At 40.0% G+C, this 17,811-nt stretch overlaps 1 protein-coding gene across 1 annotated transcript in view; it reads right to left on the bottom strand.

Annotated features, from left to right (window-relative positions):
* The window catches only part of pole2 (polymerase (DNA directed), epsilon 2), a 42,780-nt gene that overhangs the window by 11,351 nt on the left and 13,618 nt on the right, over positions 1-17,811 (bottom strand). Inside the window, exons 5-13 of the mRNA XM_059959408.1 lie at positions 16,425-16,518; positions 15,915-15,989; positions 13,376-13,459; positions 11,616-11,672; positions 9,926-9,974; positions 6,859-6,931; positions 4,763-4,935; positions 4,250-4,339; positions 4,115-4,169 (exon numbers count right to left, since the gene is read on the bottom strand). Coding sequence (XP_059815391.1) covers positions 4,115-4,169; positions 4,250-4,339; positions 4,763-4,935; positions 6,859-6,931; positions 9,926-9,974; positions 11,616-11,672; positions 13,376-13,459; positions 15,915-15,989; positions 16,425-16,518 — 750 coding nt within the window. The remainder of the gene's footprint in view (positions 1-4,114; positions 4,170-4,249; positions 4,340-4,762; positions 4,936-6,858; positions 6,932-9,925; positions 9,975-11,615; positions 11,673-13,375; positions 13,460-15,914; positions 15,990-16,424; positions 16,519-17,811) is intronic.

Raw genomic sequence — 17,811 nt, 5'->3', positions numbered from 1 at the left:
GGCATGAGGGAGTATAATAGAACAGAGGGGCTCAGCAGTACAAGCGTATAGTTCATTGAAACTCACAGCCGAAGTGGTAATGGCTGTGGCAGAGCTTTGCTGCCACAAGCTCAATCACTTCTATGCTCACTTTGACCATCAAAACATGGAGGAACCTTCATGAACTCCCACAGCCCCCAATAACCATGTGACTTCAGTCTGAGGTCAACATGATAGCATCCTTCAGGTGGGTGAACACACAAAATCGTCTGGTCCAAATAGTGTACCTGGCCGAGTACTAAAGACCTGACTTTTGCTGGTGAACTGGCTAGGGTGTTCACTGATATCTTTAACCCCTTGCTTAGGCAGTATGAGGTCTCCACCTGCTTCAACTTTACCAGTGCCTAAGAACATGATACTCTGCCTCAATGACTATCATCCAGTAGCACTTACATCCAATGTAGTGAAGTGCTTTGAGAGGTTGGTGCTGAAACATATATCAATTCCTGCTTGAGGAGCGACTTGGATCTGCTCCAAATTGTCTTCAGGTCCACAGCAAATGCCATTTCATTGGCTCTTCACTCAACCATAGTACGTCTAGATTGGAAAGGTGCATAGATCTGGATGCTCTTTACTGACTACAGCTCAGCATCCAATACTATCAAGCACTCAAAACTAATCAATAAGCTCCAAGACCTTCACCTCAATACCTTCTTGTGCCAGTAGATCCTCAATCTCCTCACTCACAGACCCCAGTCAGTTCAGATTGGCAACAACATCTCCATCAGTACAGGTGCATCATAATGTCATCCACTCTGCTGACTTTATTCTCATGCCTGTGAGGTTATGCACAATTCCACTGAACTATCTAAGTTTGCCAATGACACCACCGTTATGGACTGAATCAGTACATAGGAAGATGAAAACGCAGCTGAGTGGTTCCACAACAACAACCTCAGCGTTAGCAAGACCGCTGAGCTGATTATTGAATTCAGGAGGAAGGAATTGGAGGTCCGTGAGCCAGTCCTCACCAGGTGAATCAGGTGAAAAGGCTCAGCAACTTTAAATTTCTCAGTGTTATAGGATCAGCACTGGGCCCAGAACATACAGTTACAAGAAAAAGTTTGTGAACCCTTTGCAATTATACCTGGTTTTCTGCAATAATTACTCATAACATGTGGTCTCATCTTCACTCAAGTCACAAAATAGACAAACACAATCTGCCTAAACTAATAACACAAAAACAATTGTACTTCTTCTCATCGATACTGAGTACACCATTTAAACAATCAGTCTAGGTTGAAAATAGTATGTGAACCTCTGGGGTAATGCCTTTTACAAAAGCAATTTGGAATCAGGTGTTCCAACCAGAGATGAGATGGAGGCGTGGGTTGTAGAGGTGCCCTGCTCAATATTAAAAAAGACACACAAAGTCAGGTTACTGACAGAGCCTGCTCTTCTCAAGAGAGTTTGGTTTATGTGCACCATTGCTTGATCAAAACAACTTTCAGAAGATCTTAGAAGAATTGTAGAGATGCATGAAGCTGGAAAAGGCTACAAAAGCATTTCTAGAGACCCAAGTGTTCATCAGTCCAGAGTGAGAGAAATTGCCTACAAATGGAGGAAACTCAGTACTGTTGCTACTCTCCCTAGGAGTGGGCATCCTGCAAAGGTCACATCAAGAGCACAACATGAAAAGCTGAAGGAGGTGAAAAAGAACCCAAGGGTAACAGCAAAATCTCTAGAACTTTCTAGAGTCTCTGTTCATGTGTCCACTATAAGAAAAACAATGAACAAGAATAGTGTTCATGGAAGGACACCACGGAAGAAACCATTGCTCTCTAAAAACATTGCTGCATGTCTCAAGTTTGCAAAAGACAACCTGGGTGTTCTACAATGATTCTAGGACAACATTCTGTCAACAGGTGACACAGAAGTTGAACTTCTTGGCAAAAATGCACACTGATATGTTTGGAGGAAAAAGGGCACTGCACGCCAACACCAAAACCTCATCCCAGCTGTGAAGTATGGTGGAAGGAGCATCGTGGTTTGGGCTGCTTTACTGCCTCAGGGCCAGAACAGCTTGCAATCATTGAAGGAACAATGAATTCAAAATAATATCAATACATCTTTGAGGAGAATGTCAAGGTAGCGGACTGTTACCTGAAGCTTAATGGAAGTTGCATGATGCAACAAAACAATGATCTGAAACACAAAAGTAAATCAACAACAGAAAAGGTTTAAAAAGAAAATTCATGTTTTGGAACGGCCAAGTCGGGGTCCAGACCTTAACCCAATTGAGATGCAGTGGCGTAACCCGAGAGAGCTGTTCACATAAGGTATCACAGAAATATTGATGAACTGAAATGGCTTTGGATGGAGAAATGGTCTAAAATTCCTCCTTGCTGTTGTGCAAGTCTGATCAGCAGCTACAGGAAATATTTGGTGGAGGTTATTACTGCTAAAAGTTATACCAGTTATTAAGTAAAAGGGATTGCATACTTTTTCCAGCCTGGACTGTGAATGATTAAACAACGTGTTCAACAAAGACATGAAAAGTACAATTGTTTATGTGTTATTGGTTCAGGTAGATTGTGTTTTTCTATTATTGTGACTCAGATGAATATCAGACCAAATTTTTTGTGTAATTAATGCAGAAAACCAGATAACCGCAAAGGGTTCACAAACCTGTTCTTGCACTTGTAGTTGCAATCATGAAGAAGGCATGTCAGTGCCTCCCTCTACTTCCTCAGCAGTTTGCGAAGATTCAGCATGACATCTAAAACTTGAACAAACTTCTATATATATGTGGTGGAGAGTACATTGACTGGTTGCCTGGTATAGAAAAACAATGCCCTTGAACAGAAAATCCTACAAAAAGTAGTGGATACGGCCCAGTGTCTGGTGAGTAAAGCCCTCCCCATCACTGAGCAGATCTACACTGAGCGCTGTAGTAGGAAAGCAGCATCCATCATCAAGGACTCCACCACCCCTATCCATGCTCTTCTTACTGCTGTCATCAGGAAGGTGGTACAGGAACTGTTCCACAACTCATGGACTCATTTTCAAGGACTCTTCATCTCATGTTCTCGATATTTGTTTGTTTATCTATTACTATTTCCTTTTTTTTGTCTTCTGCACATTGATTATTAATCTGTCCTGTTGGATGTGGTCTTTTATTGATTCTGTTAAGTTTCTTGGATTTACTGCAAGAAAAAGAATCTCAGATGACATACATATACTTTGGTAATAAATTTACTTTGAACTTTAAAAGCAGCACCACAAATAGACAGGGTGGTGAAAAAGGCATTTACCACGCTGGCCTTCATCAGTCTTGGCTCTGAGTAAAGGAGTTGGGACATGATGTTGTAGTTATACTAGTCACCAGTGATACAATATGTGGAGTACAGTGTTCATTTTGGTCTCCCTGTTATAGGAAAGCTGTGGTAAAATCGGAAAGAGTGCAGAAAAGATTTAAAAGGGTGTTGCCAGGACTCAAGAGCCTGAGTTATATGGAGAGCCCGAATGCTGCAGCCAAAATCATTAAGTAGAACTTTTTAACTTCTCCTTTTGATTATTCCAGTGCTCTGTGCATACTACCCCTTTATTGTTCACCTTATTGAAGACTGGGCTGCATATAACACAATCTGCATGAAGTTATGATCATCTACCTCTGCTGTTTTCACTAAACTACAATGGATCTGGTCTTCCAGTTCTTCAAATTCCTTCATACTTTCAACTCTGCATATAGTCTCCTCCAACCGTTCACCATAAATGGAATGGTTGAGTATAATGGTTTTCATTTGTCAGTAGTTTCCCCAATTCCCCATCTCATTGTAAGTGAGAAGTGTAATATGGAATAGGCAGTCATTAATGGGGAGCATGCTCTCGGGTTACTGAAACTGAATGCTCACGTGCAAATACAATCTGGCAATCACTGTAGTCTGAGTAAGCAGCACTGTCAGTTTATTACATTTATACAAATGCTAAAAAGCAAGTGAAAGTGCATAAGAAGTCGTCTTCACATCAACCTCTTTTGAAGATTAAATTAGTTCCTCTGTCCACTGTGGTATTTTCACTGTCAACAATAATTTTGATGATTAAACAGAAGTCAGGTCAAGCCTGGAGCACTTACTTTTTATGGATATTGGGGTATTCACAGATAATATCTGAAAGGGTTTTCAGTGATTCTGAAAATGTAAGGAAATAAATAATCAAGACAGTGTTCAAAGTAAGAATTCAAGTAATAGATTTACTGATTGTTCTTTACCTGTTAGAGCTTTGATCTGATTTTTTCCGTATGGAGCAGAGGAAAAATTACCACAGAAGATGAAACAAGTGGGTGGCATGGATGAGTAACCTGCAAAGCAGAGTACAAGTGTCTGTTTCATTTATACTACAGCCCAAAGTATAATGCCTTACAAAGCATGTTCTTTTTTATATCATTGTTAACAGTACTAATAACTAAATGGTAGAAATGCCTAAGCTAACTTTTTTTAAATAGTTAATATTTTTTTATTTCTAAGCATCCAATCAATAAATATTCATATTACATTACTATTGGTAAATGTAGGGTTTAGTTTGGAACCTAAAGATTACATCGACAAGCCTGTTTTCTTAAAAGATCTCCGTAAGCCAAATTACAAATGGATTACAGGATTGACATCAACCAAGACGTTTCTACTCAAAAGAAAGTTACATAAACTCAGCACCTATGCCCAACAAATCCATGAATATATACATTATCAGCCCCAGTTAAACAGAGGAGGTTAAATTAAAAAACCTGAAAACATCATGTGAAGTTTTTCAAGAACTTCCGCCTGATCCAGCCACAAATCAGATACAAAAACAAACATGGCATCTTCATTTTCTTCCTCCAATTGCTTTAATTTCGCAGAAGATTTCACTGATGTAGCAGAAGGACCACCAAAAAAATTGATGTTGCCATAATAAGCTCTGTAATTTAGAACATGACAAGTCATCAGTAATATTGCACTGTAACTGCCTGGATAATTGTAATGAAGGCCAGCCATGAATGCTCATTTTCTTAAACTTAGTTTCAAATAGCATGAATTTGCAAATAGGGAGAATGAGGATTATTTTCACCCTAAGCGAATCACTTTTCAACAAAATCAACTTCCATTGTTGCAGAGCTCAAGTACAATTGCCAGGATAGAGGAGAAATAGAGGACAGTCATGACTCTGAGACAAGAAGTTTCACCTCATGTTCCCCTTAAGCATTTCTCTTTTCACCCTTAACCCGTGACCTCAGTAGAAAAAGCAGGCTTGCATTTATTCTATCTATATCCCTCATAATTTTGTATACCTCTATTGAATTGCCCCTCAGTCTTCGACTTTCCAGGGAATAAAGTCCTAACCTATTCAACCTTCCTCTATAAATCAGGTCCTCAAGTCCCAGCAACTTCCTCATAAATTTTCTCTGCACTCTTTCAATCTTATTTACATCTTTCCTATAGGTAAGAAACCAAAACTGTACACATACTTCAAATTAGGCCTCACCGACATCTTATATGACTTCAACATAACATCCCGACTCCTGTAGTCAATACTTTGATTTATGAAGGCCAATGTGCCAAAAGCTTTATGACCCTCTCTACCTGTGATGCTACTTTCAAGGATTATGGATCCGTATTCCCAGATCCCTCTGTTCCATAGCATTCCTCAGAATGCCCGACCGCTCACCATGTAAGATCTACCCTGGTTGGTCCTCCCAAAGTGCAACACCTCAAACTTGTCACATTAAATTCCATCTGCCAATTTTCCAGCTGGTCCAGATCCTACTGCAAGCTTTGATGGTCTTCCTTGATGTCCACTGCACTTTCAATCTGGCCATCAATCGCAAATTTGCTGATCCAGTTAACCATATTATTATCCAGATCGTTGATAGAGATGACAAACAATAACGGGCTCAACACCAGCTCTTGTGGCACACAACTAGTCACAGTCATCTAGTCAGAGTGGCAACCATCTACTACCCCTCTGCCTTCTCCTGCAAAGCCAAAGTCTCACCTAATTTACTATCTTATCATGAATTCCAAGTGACTATCCTTCTTGAACAACCTCTCCTGTGGGACTTTGTCAAAGGACTTGCTAAAAGTCCACGTGGACAACATCCACTGCATTGCCTTCATCAACTTTCCTGGTAACTTCCTCAAAAAACTTTATAAGATTGGTTAGATACAACCTACCATGCACAAAGCCACGTTGACTGTCCTTAATCAGTCCCCGCCAATCCAAATACTTATATATCCAGTTCCTTAGAATACATTCAAATAACTTACCCACTACTGATGACAGGCACACTGGCCTATAATTACCTGGCTTATTCTTAGAACCTTTCTTAAACAATGGAACAATATCAGCTATTCTCCAATCATATGGCACCTCACCTGTGGCTGAGGATGTTTTAAATATCCTTAAATGTTTTAAATATCTGCTAGGGCTCCCGCGATTTCTGTACTAGCCTCCACTAGGTTCGAGGGAACACTTGTCAAGCCCTGGGGATTTATCCACCCTAATTTGCCTCAGGACAGCAAATAACCCCTCCTCTGTAATCTATAGGGTCCATCACCTCACTGCTGATTTGCCTCACCTATAGGTTCCATGTCCATCTCCTGAGTTAATACAGAAGCAAAGCAAATCCATTAAGATCTTTCCCATCTTTCTCAGCATAGATTACCTCTCTGATCTTCCAGAGCACCAATTTTGATGTGCTGCTCTTAATATATGCATTACTGGTATGAGCTCATCAATAGTTAATATCTTAGAAATTATGTTAAGTTTTATTCAATTAAGAGATTGAAATTCAGTAAATACCTTGAAGCAATTACTTTCTGGAAAATATGTGACAAAACTTACCTTGTAACAGCGGAAGGTTCAGTAGGTGGAAATCCAAATCCATTTACATGAAAAACTCCATCTTCATACGACCCTACAAAAATACTTTGAATAATTATCATTTGCAGAGTTCATGCTGATTATGAAATTATAAATTAACTTTTTAAAGTAGTAAGCTATGTATTTGTTAATTGGATTTCATCTTTTTATACATCACATTTGACAAAATGTTCCTTTGATACATTAATATATCCTTTCATTTAGATCAAGTTCTCCCAAAGTTTTACTCAGGATTTTAATAACTAACTATAACATTGGACAAAGATATACAATCTTGCAATATTTAAAAATGAACAACCAAGTGCACTGTAATTCTGCACATACAAGGGGAATTTCTGTGGAAACTAAAGTCACACACTATAACTAGAACTAGATGAATTACAAAGGGCCATCAAGAATACTATGACTCCTCCTAATCATAAACAAGAGAAATCTGCCGATGCTGGGAATCAAGCAACACACACAAAATGCTGCAGAAACTCAGCAGGTCAGGCAGCTTCTATGGAAAAGAGTAAACAGTTGATGTTTCAGGCTAAGACCCTTCAGCAGGACTGGAGAAAAAAAACGATGAGGAGTCTGAGTTAGAAGGTGAGGGAGGGGTGCAGTAAAGAGCTGGGAAGTTGATTGATCAAAGAGACACAGGGCTGGAGAAGGGCAAATATGATAGGAGAGGACAAAAGGACATGGAAGATAAAAACGGGGAGGAGCACCATAGGGAGGCAGTGGGCAGACAAGAAGATAGAGAGGGAAAAAGGGATGAGGAATGGTGAAGGAGGTGGGGGGGACATTGCCCCCTTTTCTTTCTTTCTGTCCTCTCCGATTAGATTTCCTCTTCTTCAGCCCTGTAGCTCTTTCACAAATCAACTTCCCAGCTCTTCTCCCCACCTCCCGGTTTTACCTGTCAGCTGGTGTTTCTCTCCTCCCCACCCCCCAACCCCCCACTTTCCAACTCTGACTCCTCATCTTTCTTTCTCCAGTCCTGTTGAAGGGTCTCGGCCTGAAACATCGACTGTACTCTTCCACAGAAGCTGCCTGGCCTGCTGAGCTCCTCCAGCATTTTGTGTGTGTTGCCACGCGAGAACGTCAGCTTTTGCAAACAGGTCACTAGACTAGCTAGTTGATCCATTGATGAAGAGTGGTGTGATTTTAGATTCACCTCTGAGACAAGTGAATTCAGCACTCTGGACAGAATGGACTCTATCACATCTCACAATTATCAAATCTCTCTCTTGCAAAAATGCAATGACTTCTGTTATGCAGGTAAAAAATGCCATTTTTCACCTGTGATTTCAGAACGCACAATGGTTTGAATCACAATCCTGTTTTAATGATTACATGATTTTTGCAGCAAAATAACATTAATGTGCACAGTCACAAAAGGAGCACGGTATAGGAGGGAACAAACACCTGACCTAATAGGTGGGTATTAAGAAGAGGTGTATGCAAAGTAGTTCAGAATTCCAGAATGTGTGGCCTGTTAGACAATATTATTAGGCTTCCAACATTATCTGTATTACATTATAGACAATATTATCAACCTTTCCAAAGCAAAAGGGAATTCAATCAGAATTGGATGTTTGACAAGCAGTTTAACAGAGGCAATGGAAGGAAACGGGAGAGAATCTGTAATCCCTCAGTTACACTTGGTCCCACATTTCTGCCGGAGAGCTGGGTGTAGGCAAGGAGAGAGCTCAGTCAGAAATAGTACATGACATCCTGGAAGAGCAGTACATTTATGAAGCTACTGCTGCAGACACCCTAGATATGATTGGAATTGAGAATGGAAACAAATTTCAGCAGCTGCCCTGAACTGAACAACAATAGACTAATGCTGTAGAAAGAGAGTAAAATGGACAGTGCCAAAGACTCCAGCTGGGTAAAAGAGAATCAAGGGGACTTAAGAAACTAACACACTATTAGAGAAGGTAGTTAAGCAGTAAGCTTCCAAGTAAACTAACAAATTGATGTCAGCCCCCTCTCAGTTTAAGCCTTTGGTCGAGGTCAACCATGGTGCAGGCCAGGGCAGTACAACATGGAGAGCAAGCTGTGCCCATGCAGCAGGCTTCCCTTCTCCACACAGCTGATGAATCCAAAGGAACGGCAGACACTGATACAGTGTGGCACCAGTGACATCGCAGGAGTTGCCAGTCAGCGTTGAACTCAATGTAGGACTGCCTTAGGGACTCCTGCTCCGGAGTCCTCCTCTGAGTTTACTCCCGAAGCCTGCCCCATGAGTGGGTATAGACGCAAGGCAGCGGAGGTTTGAGATTAGCGTTCCTTCTCCTAGACGAGCTGTCAACCACGGCTGACAAGCCTCTTCTGTCTACAGCAACTGGTTTTAAGGCGCTGGTTACCCGCCCTTGCCCCTGCACCTGTCAGTGGAAAACGGTTCGGCCGGGCTTGGTAGCCGAGCCACACGTGAAAGCCGGAAGCTGGACTTGGTTGTCAGAGACTATTTGAGGCGCGCACCGTTAGGAGCATTTAATAAGTAGTGGGAGCTTTTCTCCACTGCACCGCCACCCCACTCCCTTGGCTATAACAACCTTAAGGAACGCCCGTCTCAGTGTTATCATTCTCACTCTCACCTACATCTGACTGTCCTGCTCTGAGATTAGTGTGTGCAATTGAGGCCGAGTCTCCAGAGGAAAGCTAAGCAGCGCACTGTTGGAAGCCTCTTGGTGTTTTACCCAGTATTTACGCTTTAACCTGCACTGGCCCCACTATCATTCACTTACTGGTTTGTAAAAAACTAGTCATGAATTGAGTCACAATCGTATTTCTCCACACAGCAACAGTGAGTACACTTCAGAAACAATTCGATGTTTGCAATGCACCCGTGGCAGCAAGTTCCCTCTTTATTGTAGTACTTTGTTGAAATATGGTCACAATTAACTTAAAGATTTTGTTAATGCTGTCAGGAGGGAATTGGTAAACAGCTTTTCACAAACTGACCAATTCTTGTGCCACAACTTTTAGATCAAGAATTCAAGATTGTTTCTCACTTGCCAAAGAATAAATTCTCCCTTACCTTCTGCAAGAACAAAGCAGGATTCAGTATATAAACCACTATGAAACTGGTGCTTTGTAGTTAAAGAAAACTATTAAGGGAAAATGGAATTTCAATATCACACTATAAAGTAAAAAAACAAGAATAATGTTTGATATACATCAAATTTGTTGGAAGCTCCTGTCATGATTGACCAAATTGCATACCCTCACACTTTGGTCATTTGAAAAGGCTACAAAACAAAGATTAGACACTTTTTCTTAGCTGAGGGAAAACAAATTTAAATTTTTAAAAAACTTAGCCAGTTGCATCTGTGGAGGCAAAGGTTGTGACTTAGCATCAGGCTCAATGTAAAGGGAAGATAGCTAGATTATACAGGAGGGAGAGTGAGGGCTGACATCGACTCCATCTGCCTGTGAGACAGACACTACCATCACATTCTCTCTCACTTCCATATACTGGCTATCATCCCTTTACATAGCCCCAATGCAGAGTCTCAAACCATCCCTTTGTCTGCACAGATGCTGCTTGACCTGCTGGAGATCTTCCAGCAGTTTGTTCTTCTTTGGCTCCTGATAACCATATCCGTAGTCTCTTACATTTCAAATATAAAGGAAATCTGCACATTGTGAGCTCACAGCTGGCACTGGAACCATGAGGGAACAATTCTCCAAAGGCTGGAATTTAGCTCATTTGCTTCAAAGTCCTTACAATAAAATAGAATGAAGCTTTTCAAATCATTTGAGGAAAGGAAAAATATAACAAAACAGAAATCTATCATTGTTGTGATAGTACAGGATACTTTAAAGATCAAAAATGGCTATTACTTTTGCTACAACACTTTTCCAAACAAGTTACCCTTCCAGTATCACCCCTCTTGGATAAATCGCTTCAGTCATAGAAAAGTACAACACAGAAACAGGCCAATCAGAAAACCAAGTCTGAGCTGAGGCATTTAAACTGGCTATTCCCAAGAACTTGAACTGGGACCAGACCATAGCCCTCCATACCCCCACCATCCATGTACCTATCCACACTTCTCTTAAACGTTGAAATCGAACTCACGTGCACCACTTGTGCTGGCAGCTTGTCCATAATCTCACAACCCTCTGAGTGAAAAATGTTCCCCTCAAACTTTTTAACTTTCACCCTTAACCCACAACCTGCTTGCATTAACCCTATCTATATCCCTAATGATTTTGTATACATTTATCAAATTTCCTCTCATGTAGAACTAAAGATACTAACTGACTTCTCAAAACTGCAACGTATCACTTCCTGACTCAACTGATATCAAAATATGTGTAACTTCCAGTGGGAGCCAATGAACAGCAGTAAGTGACAGAATACTTAGCTTTTCCTTCTTGGCTCAGAGCTTTGAGGTTAAATGCAGCATGTCAATTATTACCTTAGCACATTCTGACTAGCTATGATTGGATGCTACCATATTTAGTGACTTTACCAATTAGCTGTAATTTCTGAAGTTCTATATTTTAAACAAATCAATTCCATTTCTTTCTTTCTTCAGTTAATTGCCTCTGGAATTTTGGAGGAAATCAATATTTTTGAACATAATGGTAACCAATGGAAATCAATATTGTTTGCGTTAAAATGTAAGCTTTCTCTACAACATTTCAAAACTCCTGAAAATATCACACACAATATTTACACAAGTTTTAAACTCTATGATTAAGAGCAGATAAAAGGATATAGCTTTGCTGAGGTCAAGCTGGACTGTTCCAGTTGGATCTTCAAGGAAGAACTTGCCCTGAAATAGTAAATACAATTAATAATATTGTATTTCAACAATAACAACAGCATACTTTGCTGTTTTCAGTTTATAAAAGACACAAGAGTAGCGGCAGTATTATTACATCTTTATGATGATGATGGCTGGTTCTTCACTTGTGAAGATCAGGAAGAAGAAAAGTCCTCAGAGCAACAGCATGACTGTCGGTGACAGTAGAGACTAATTCTGGATCTGCAGACTCTGGAGCAGTGGGGACACAGGAACTGCTAGGATGAGAGCACTTGGGTAGTAGAACCTTTCCTAAGTTTCGTCTTCTCTTCAGGATTCCTCAAACTTCTTGGCTGGTCCATGGATCAGTGTTCTCCAGCGGTCTCTGTCACAAGCCAGCTGCTGTCAATCCTTGACCTTGATATTTCCCTGAGCGAGCTGCTACTTAAGTTTGTCTTTGTACCACTTGCACAGGGCACCACGATCTCCCTTGCCCTGAGAGAGTTCTCTGTAGAACTCGGCTTTTGATAATCTGGAGTTGTCCATGCGAGACAGGTGGCCTGACCAGCTTGAACAGCAAAGTGGCTTCAGTGCTTGGAAGTTGACCCTTCTCCAGGACCTTGGTGTTGGAGACACGATCCTGCAGCTGATACCCATGATGGAGCCAAGGCAGCACTGGTGGAAGTGCTTGAGCAATGAGATTTTCTCGTTGTACAAGACCCGGGCTTCGGAGCCATATAGCAGTGTTGTGACAACAGCAGCTCTGCACACCTGGATTTTTCCTTCCGCACACATTTCTGGAGGCGGCCGAAGGCTCTGGTGAGTCGATTATCAATGTCCCATACTACTGTAGCATTGTTAGAGATGACGTTGCCCAGGTAGGTGAACTGCCCAACCCCGGTGAAAGGGTGGTTGTCAATGGTGATCTGAGGCAGGTTCTAAATGCCACAAGGCAGCTTCTGATTGAGAATCATTGTTTTCTTCAGACTGACCATTAACCCAAAAGCCCCTGCAGCCTACTGTAGTGTGTGAGAAGAGCACGGTCGTCCCCATATAGTAGCTCAAGAATGGGCTCTTGCATGGTTTTTGTTTGGGCAAGAAGGCGTAATAAATTTTACTTAGTCAAATTTCTAACTTCTTCTTATTCCTTTTCTTCTACAAAAGTGTACCGTACCACCAACCATAGTGCCAAGTCCATGTTGCACCCCACCCTCTCTGAACCTACTTTAACTGGATAGTTAAAGCTTTTATGCTTTTATTGTGACAGCATGTGCACTCACACTCACTGAAAGTCACTTCAGACAATTGTGTCATACAATTCCAAGCCAAAGCTACTTCTTAAGCAAAGGACAATTCCGGCAGAGGTTACTAAACTTCAAACACCTGCAGCAACCTTATTCAAGCTTTTCAGGCTGCAGCAGTGTTTCTGCCAACATCAAAGTTCTGACAGATGGCTCAATACTGATCTGGTATTAAAATTGGGACAGTCCAAGGTTGCATGACATGATGGTACATTATGTTGGATATTGAACATCTTCCATCAGCAGAAGCTTAAAATTCAAAGAGTGGGGAAATACATGTCAGCTCGGATATCCAATTATTCCATCTGCTCCATAATGGGTGTAGCTATCGCTATACATCTTCCAGTGATTTCAGAATCCAACAGGGAAACTCAGCTAATTTCAATGCAAAACACATTACTGGAAATATAAATGCTGCATATTTCATCCTACCTCTTTAAGCTGTGTTATCATTCCCAGAACAATGACTTCTCCAACTTTTGATATGCTGCCAAGGAGGGTTTCTATGGTTTTTAGCTAAAGATAAAACAAAATGTTTTAAATAATGCACCACATGACTCTAGATAATTTCCTTCTTTGTCCTTTTGAATTTGTCAATGCAAATTTTATTTCTTCCTTCTGACATTTTTCCCCCACTGGTTTCAAATAAGTTAGCAGAACTTGCACCTATTGTTTTACTGTGTGTAAACAGGTGGAGGAAAGCCAACTTTCCTCCAAGGAGCTGCCCAGCAACCATTCACCACTTCCCTATACACCACGGTCAAAATTCTTCAAATATCTATTCTGATATTTCATAGAGGAACATTCAAATTTACAAAAACAAAATTCAGAAGTTCACAACACATCTTTTATTGTAAAAGAAAAAAGGAGGAGACTATGAAAAGGAACACGGGAATGCAAATGAAGATAGAAACAACATGGAAAGTTCAAAGTACATTTATAATCAAATTATGTATACTACATACAACCTTGTAATTCTTCTTACAGACAGCCACAAAGCAAAGAAACCCAATAGAACCCTTTAAAAATGACTATCAAACACCCAATGTGCAGCAAAAAATCATGCTAATAATAAAAGTAAACAAATAACATTCCAAACTGAAGTTCACGCAAGTGAAATAGAATATCAAGCTAGATCATTAAAGCTCCAAATCATCTGGAGATTATTTTAGTCAGTGAATGCTATTGACAGAGCCTGCATTAATTGCCCATCCTTTTGCCATTAATTGTGGGTGATGTTTAGCCAACTTCTGGGAACAGGAGCTTTCATACTGCTGTTTATAGAATTCCAGGATTTACACCCAGGGAGATTAAGAAAGGATGAGATACATCCAAGTCAGAATAGTGTACAATTTGGAAGGGAGCATGCAGGTGACGACGTTCTCATGCACCTGAGGCTCTTTGTTTTTCTCTGTGACAGATGTTGAGGGTTCAGAAGGCAAGTAATTCCGGTGCATTTTGTTAAACTTTAGACATTGCAACCACTGTGCAAGAGTGCTGGAGAGACTGAATGCTTAGTGATGGATGGAAAATGTGGAAACATATTCAAAACTTTGTGATTTTTTAATGTATTGAATCTTGTGGTGTGACAAAATGGAACCTGTATAATCCCAGAGTGCTTAGCTACATGTTACGTGCATACGTGACTGAAGGCATGTAAAGTTCTGATTATTGTGTAACGAAGGGGGAAGATTGATATATTGCGTGGGCTTGAATAGAGAGTGAATAGAGAGAAACAAGACTGCTGCTGAATGGGGGGAGGGGGCTGACTTAGCCAATAGATAAGCCAAAATAATTGTATAAAAACAAAATTTGTAAGCTATGAAGCCAGAAGCTGCCTGCCATCCATTCTGAGAAGTGGAGGTGGACTTCCCCTTGCAAGTATGTAATAAATGTGCTTTAATAGATCCACTCCTGAGTTTACTGTGCTTTGTTATAAAACGTAGTAAAATGTACTCGAGAAATTCCAGTCACGTGGATGTTAGAAACAAAGAGGAGTTGCAGTTTTGTATACAAGCAGGAGTTTGTAACTACCAGTTATCAAATTTATTTGCAACATCCTGCTCACATAGTAAAATCAATTGAGGGTTTCTTTTATACAGAGGAAGCCAGATGTCGTGCTTTGCAGTACCTTAAAGTACTGTCAAAGCAAAAGTGATCAACTTTCAAACGAGAATTGAATCCATGCCATCAAAAAGGACATTAAATACAACAGAACAAGCGTGAAGGAATAACACTAACCAGATGGCCTTTGAAAAAACTAGCACAATGGGCTGATTTACCTTCTTCCGTGATTATGAACTAATTTAATTGCCTAGCTATTTCAACGATTAGCCTAGTTTATCTGCTGGTTTCCAACAACCATCTCCAGCAATTTAAATTAGTTCTTTAGATTTACTGCAGATGGCTGTTTCATTTTGCTAGCTGTCTCACATAAAACACTATCCAGCTTGATGTATTGCGACAGGTGGAAAAAACATTCAACAAATTTCAAATTAGTTTATCCAATTACCCTAGAAAGGACTGACTAAATAACATATTATTTTGTGTTGTACCCTGTGCAAATCACTGGCCTTGACAAAGATATGCATTGTGAATCACACTTTGGCTGAGTGCTTATCTGACTGGAAGCTGATCTGCATATTTGAGACAGTCTTTGGCTTGAAGCACGCCAGATTTCTGGTAAAGGACTTCAATTTAGGATGACAGCAACCAGAGATGGAAAATAAATCATGCAGTAGGTGATGCAACATTGTGATTAGAATATTGGAGTTTTAATACGTGCCAAACGGAAGATATTAATATTTTCTCCCAAACTGAGAAAAAGACAGCAGAAAGGATTAACGAGAGTAAACAGGGAAATAGTAAAACGCACAAATGCATCTGATTGCTATTTAGGAGCAACTCAATTTATCTTGCAAAGACAATTAATGTTTATATCAGAATTGTTGAGGCACACTTAATCTCTTACTTGAAACTTATTCCTGTTCTCATCGGGGTGGGACCCTGTCACAGGAGGCGTAAATAATTCATGCCTATGAGTTCGCTGTAAAAATAAGCATAAGCACAAACATTTCAACAAATCTTTCATCAATGCTAGTTTGATTAATATTTCACAAAAATTCAACCTTTGTTGATGTATCATGCTTATTTCAATTCTGAACATCATTTGCTTCTTCATAGTATCTAGCTTTGATAAATAACATTCAATGAAATGATTGAAGTATTCAAAGATTTTGACTCAATTCTACTTTGAATATAGTGAATAAATCCTTTGTGAGATTAAGGAATTTGATTGTCTATTGAATCAATCCAAAATGGGCTACATTTGAAATGGTGACTTAAGTATATAAAATACATTAAAAAATGCACTGATCCTAAAATTGAAATCTTTCAGCAAATGGTACATTGTATGATGTAGTTTATTTTATGTATTTTCTCATTAAAGACATGTAACCTTTATATTTTCTTTCTTCCTTACCTGTTGCATAATGGCATAGCGCTCACAAAAAAGTTCAGCTTTGTTCCTGGCAGTTCCAAACAGACAAGGTTCACTATGATCTGTCATTGAAAGCCTAGTACAAAAATAAGATTTCATTTGAAAAAAATGAATGACTTTTCTTTGTAACTTTGGTGTTGTATCCAAAATATTTTCCAAACTCACAAAGAAAATGACATTTTAGTACACGTACAACCAGTCTGAGACAAATGGTTGGATTGAGTTGTTCTCCCATCCTGGCAATTTACTTGCAAGCATTTTGTCACCATACGAGGAGACACCTTCAGTGCACTGCTGACCACCTGAGCTGAGCATTTTTCGAAGTTGAGACGAATGTTAATGCTTTAATGTACATTATTTGCCTGCTTGCTCTTTACCATTTTTGAGAGAGTGTTTTGAAATAATTTTCTCTTTTTAATTATTTCAGCATCCACTTAGCTGTTAGGGACATTTGTCCACCTAACAAGGAACATTCTAAGTAACTAATTAGATACTGAGTTTTCCTGACTTTTACGTAGGCAGTCAGTATTTAATTGTACTCAAAATATGCCATAACATGCTAAAATTTGTCAGGAACGCCGCATATGCAGGGGCCTTAGTATTATCAAGGATCCCACCCATCCATCCAGCATCCTCTTGACTTTCTACCATCAGGCAGCAGATTCCAATGCATAAAGACAAGAACGGTCAGCATGGGAAACACCTTCTTCCCTCAAGCCATTAGGCTCCTGAACTCCCTGTTGCATTGCATATGAGTGTCACCAGTTAATTTTGTTCTGTACCCTACAATATTTAGTGTACAGTCAGCCCTCCTTATCCGCGAATTCCGCATGCGCGAATTCAACCAACTGCAAATCGCAAAAACCCGGAAGTGCTCTTCCAGCACTTGTTGTTCGAGCATGTACAGACTTTTTTTTTCTTGTCATTCCATAAACAATGCAGTATAACAACTATTTTACATAGAGTTTATATTGTGTTAGGTATAAGTAATCTAGAGATGATTTAAAGTGTACGGGAGGATGTACGTGAGTTATCATGGATCGGGATCGACAAACATCAGAAGTTCTCTTACTCAGTAAGTCGGAACAGGTACATCCGGTATTATTTAGCGTCAGTTAGTCAAACGTTTGTCTTAGTATATAGTATATATTTTACCTTTCTATGCATATAAAACACTTAAGAACGTATGTTTCAGCGCCGGGCTTGGGAACTTCTTCCTGAGTTCGATCCAGTGACAGACCGCTATAGAGTGCGCTCTCCACCATGCCGGGTTGATGTGAGGATCAAAAACCCAAAACCCAATAATTAAACCTCTGCGTTGCTTAGTAATAATTCTAGCTTTCATCCGGGCAGAGCCTTTCTCACTTTA

The sequence above is a fragment of the Hypanus sabinus genome, chromosome 2 (genome assembly GCF_030144855.1).
Source record: "Hypanus sabinus isolate sHypSab1 chromosome 2, sHypSab1.hap1, whole genome shotgun sequence".
Lineage (NCBI taxonomy): Eukaryota > Metazoa > Chordata > Chondrichthyes > Myliobatiformes > Dasyatidae > Hypanus > Hypanus sabinus.
The sequence above is the reverse complement of the archived record's forward strand: the minus strand, read 5'-3'. Positions and strand labels throughout refer to the sequence as shown.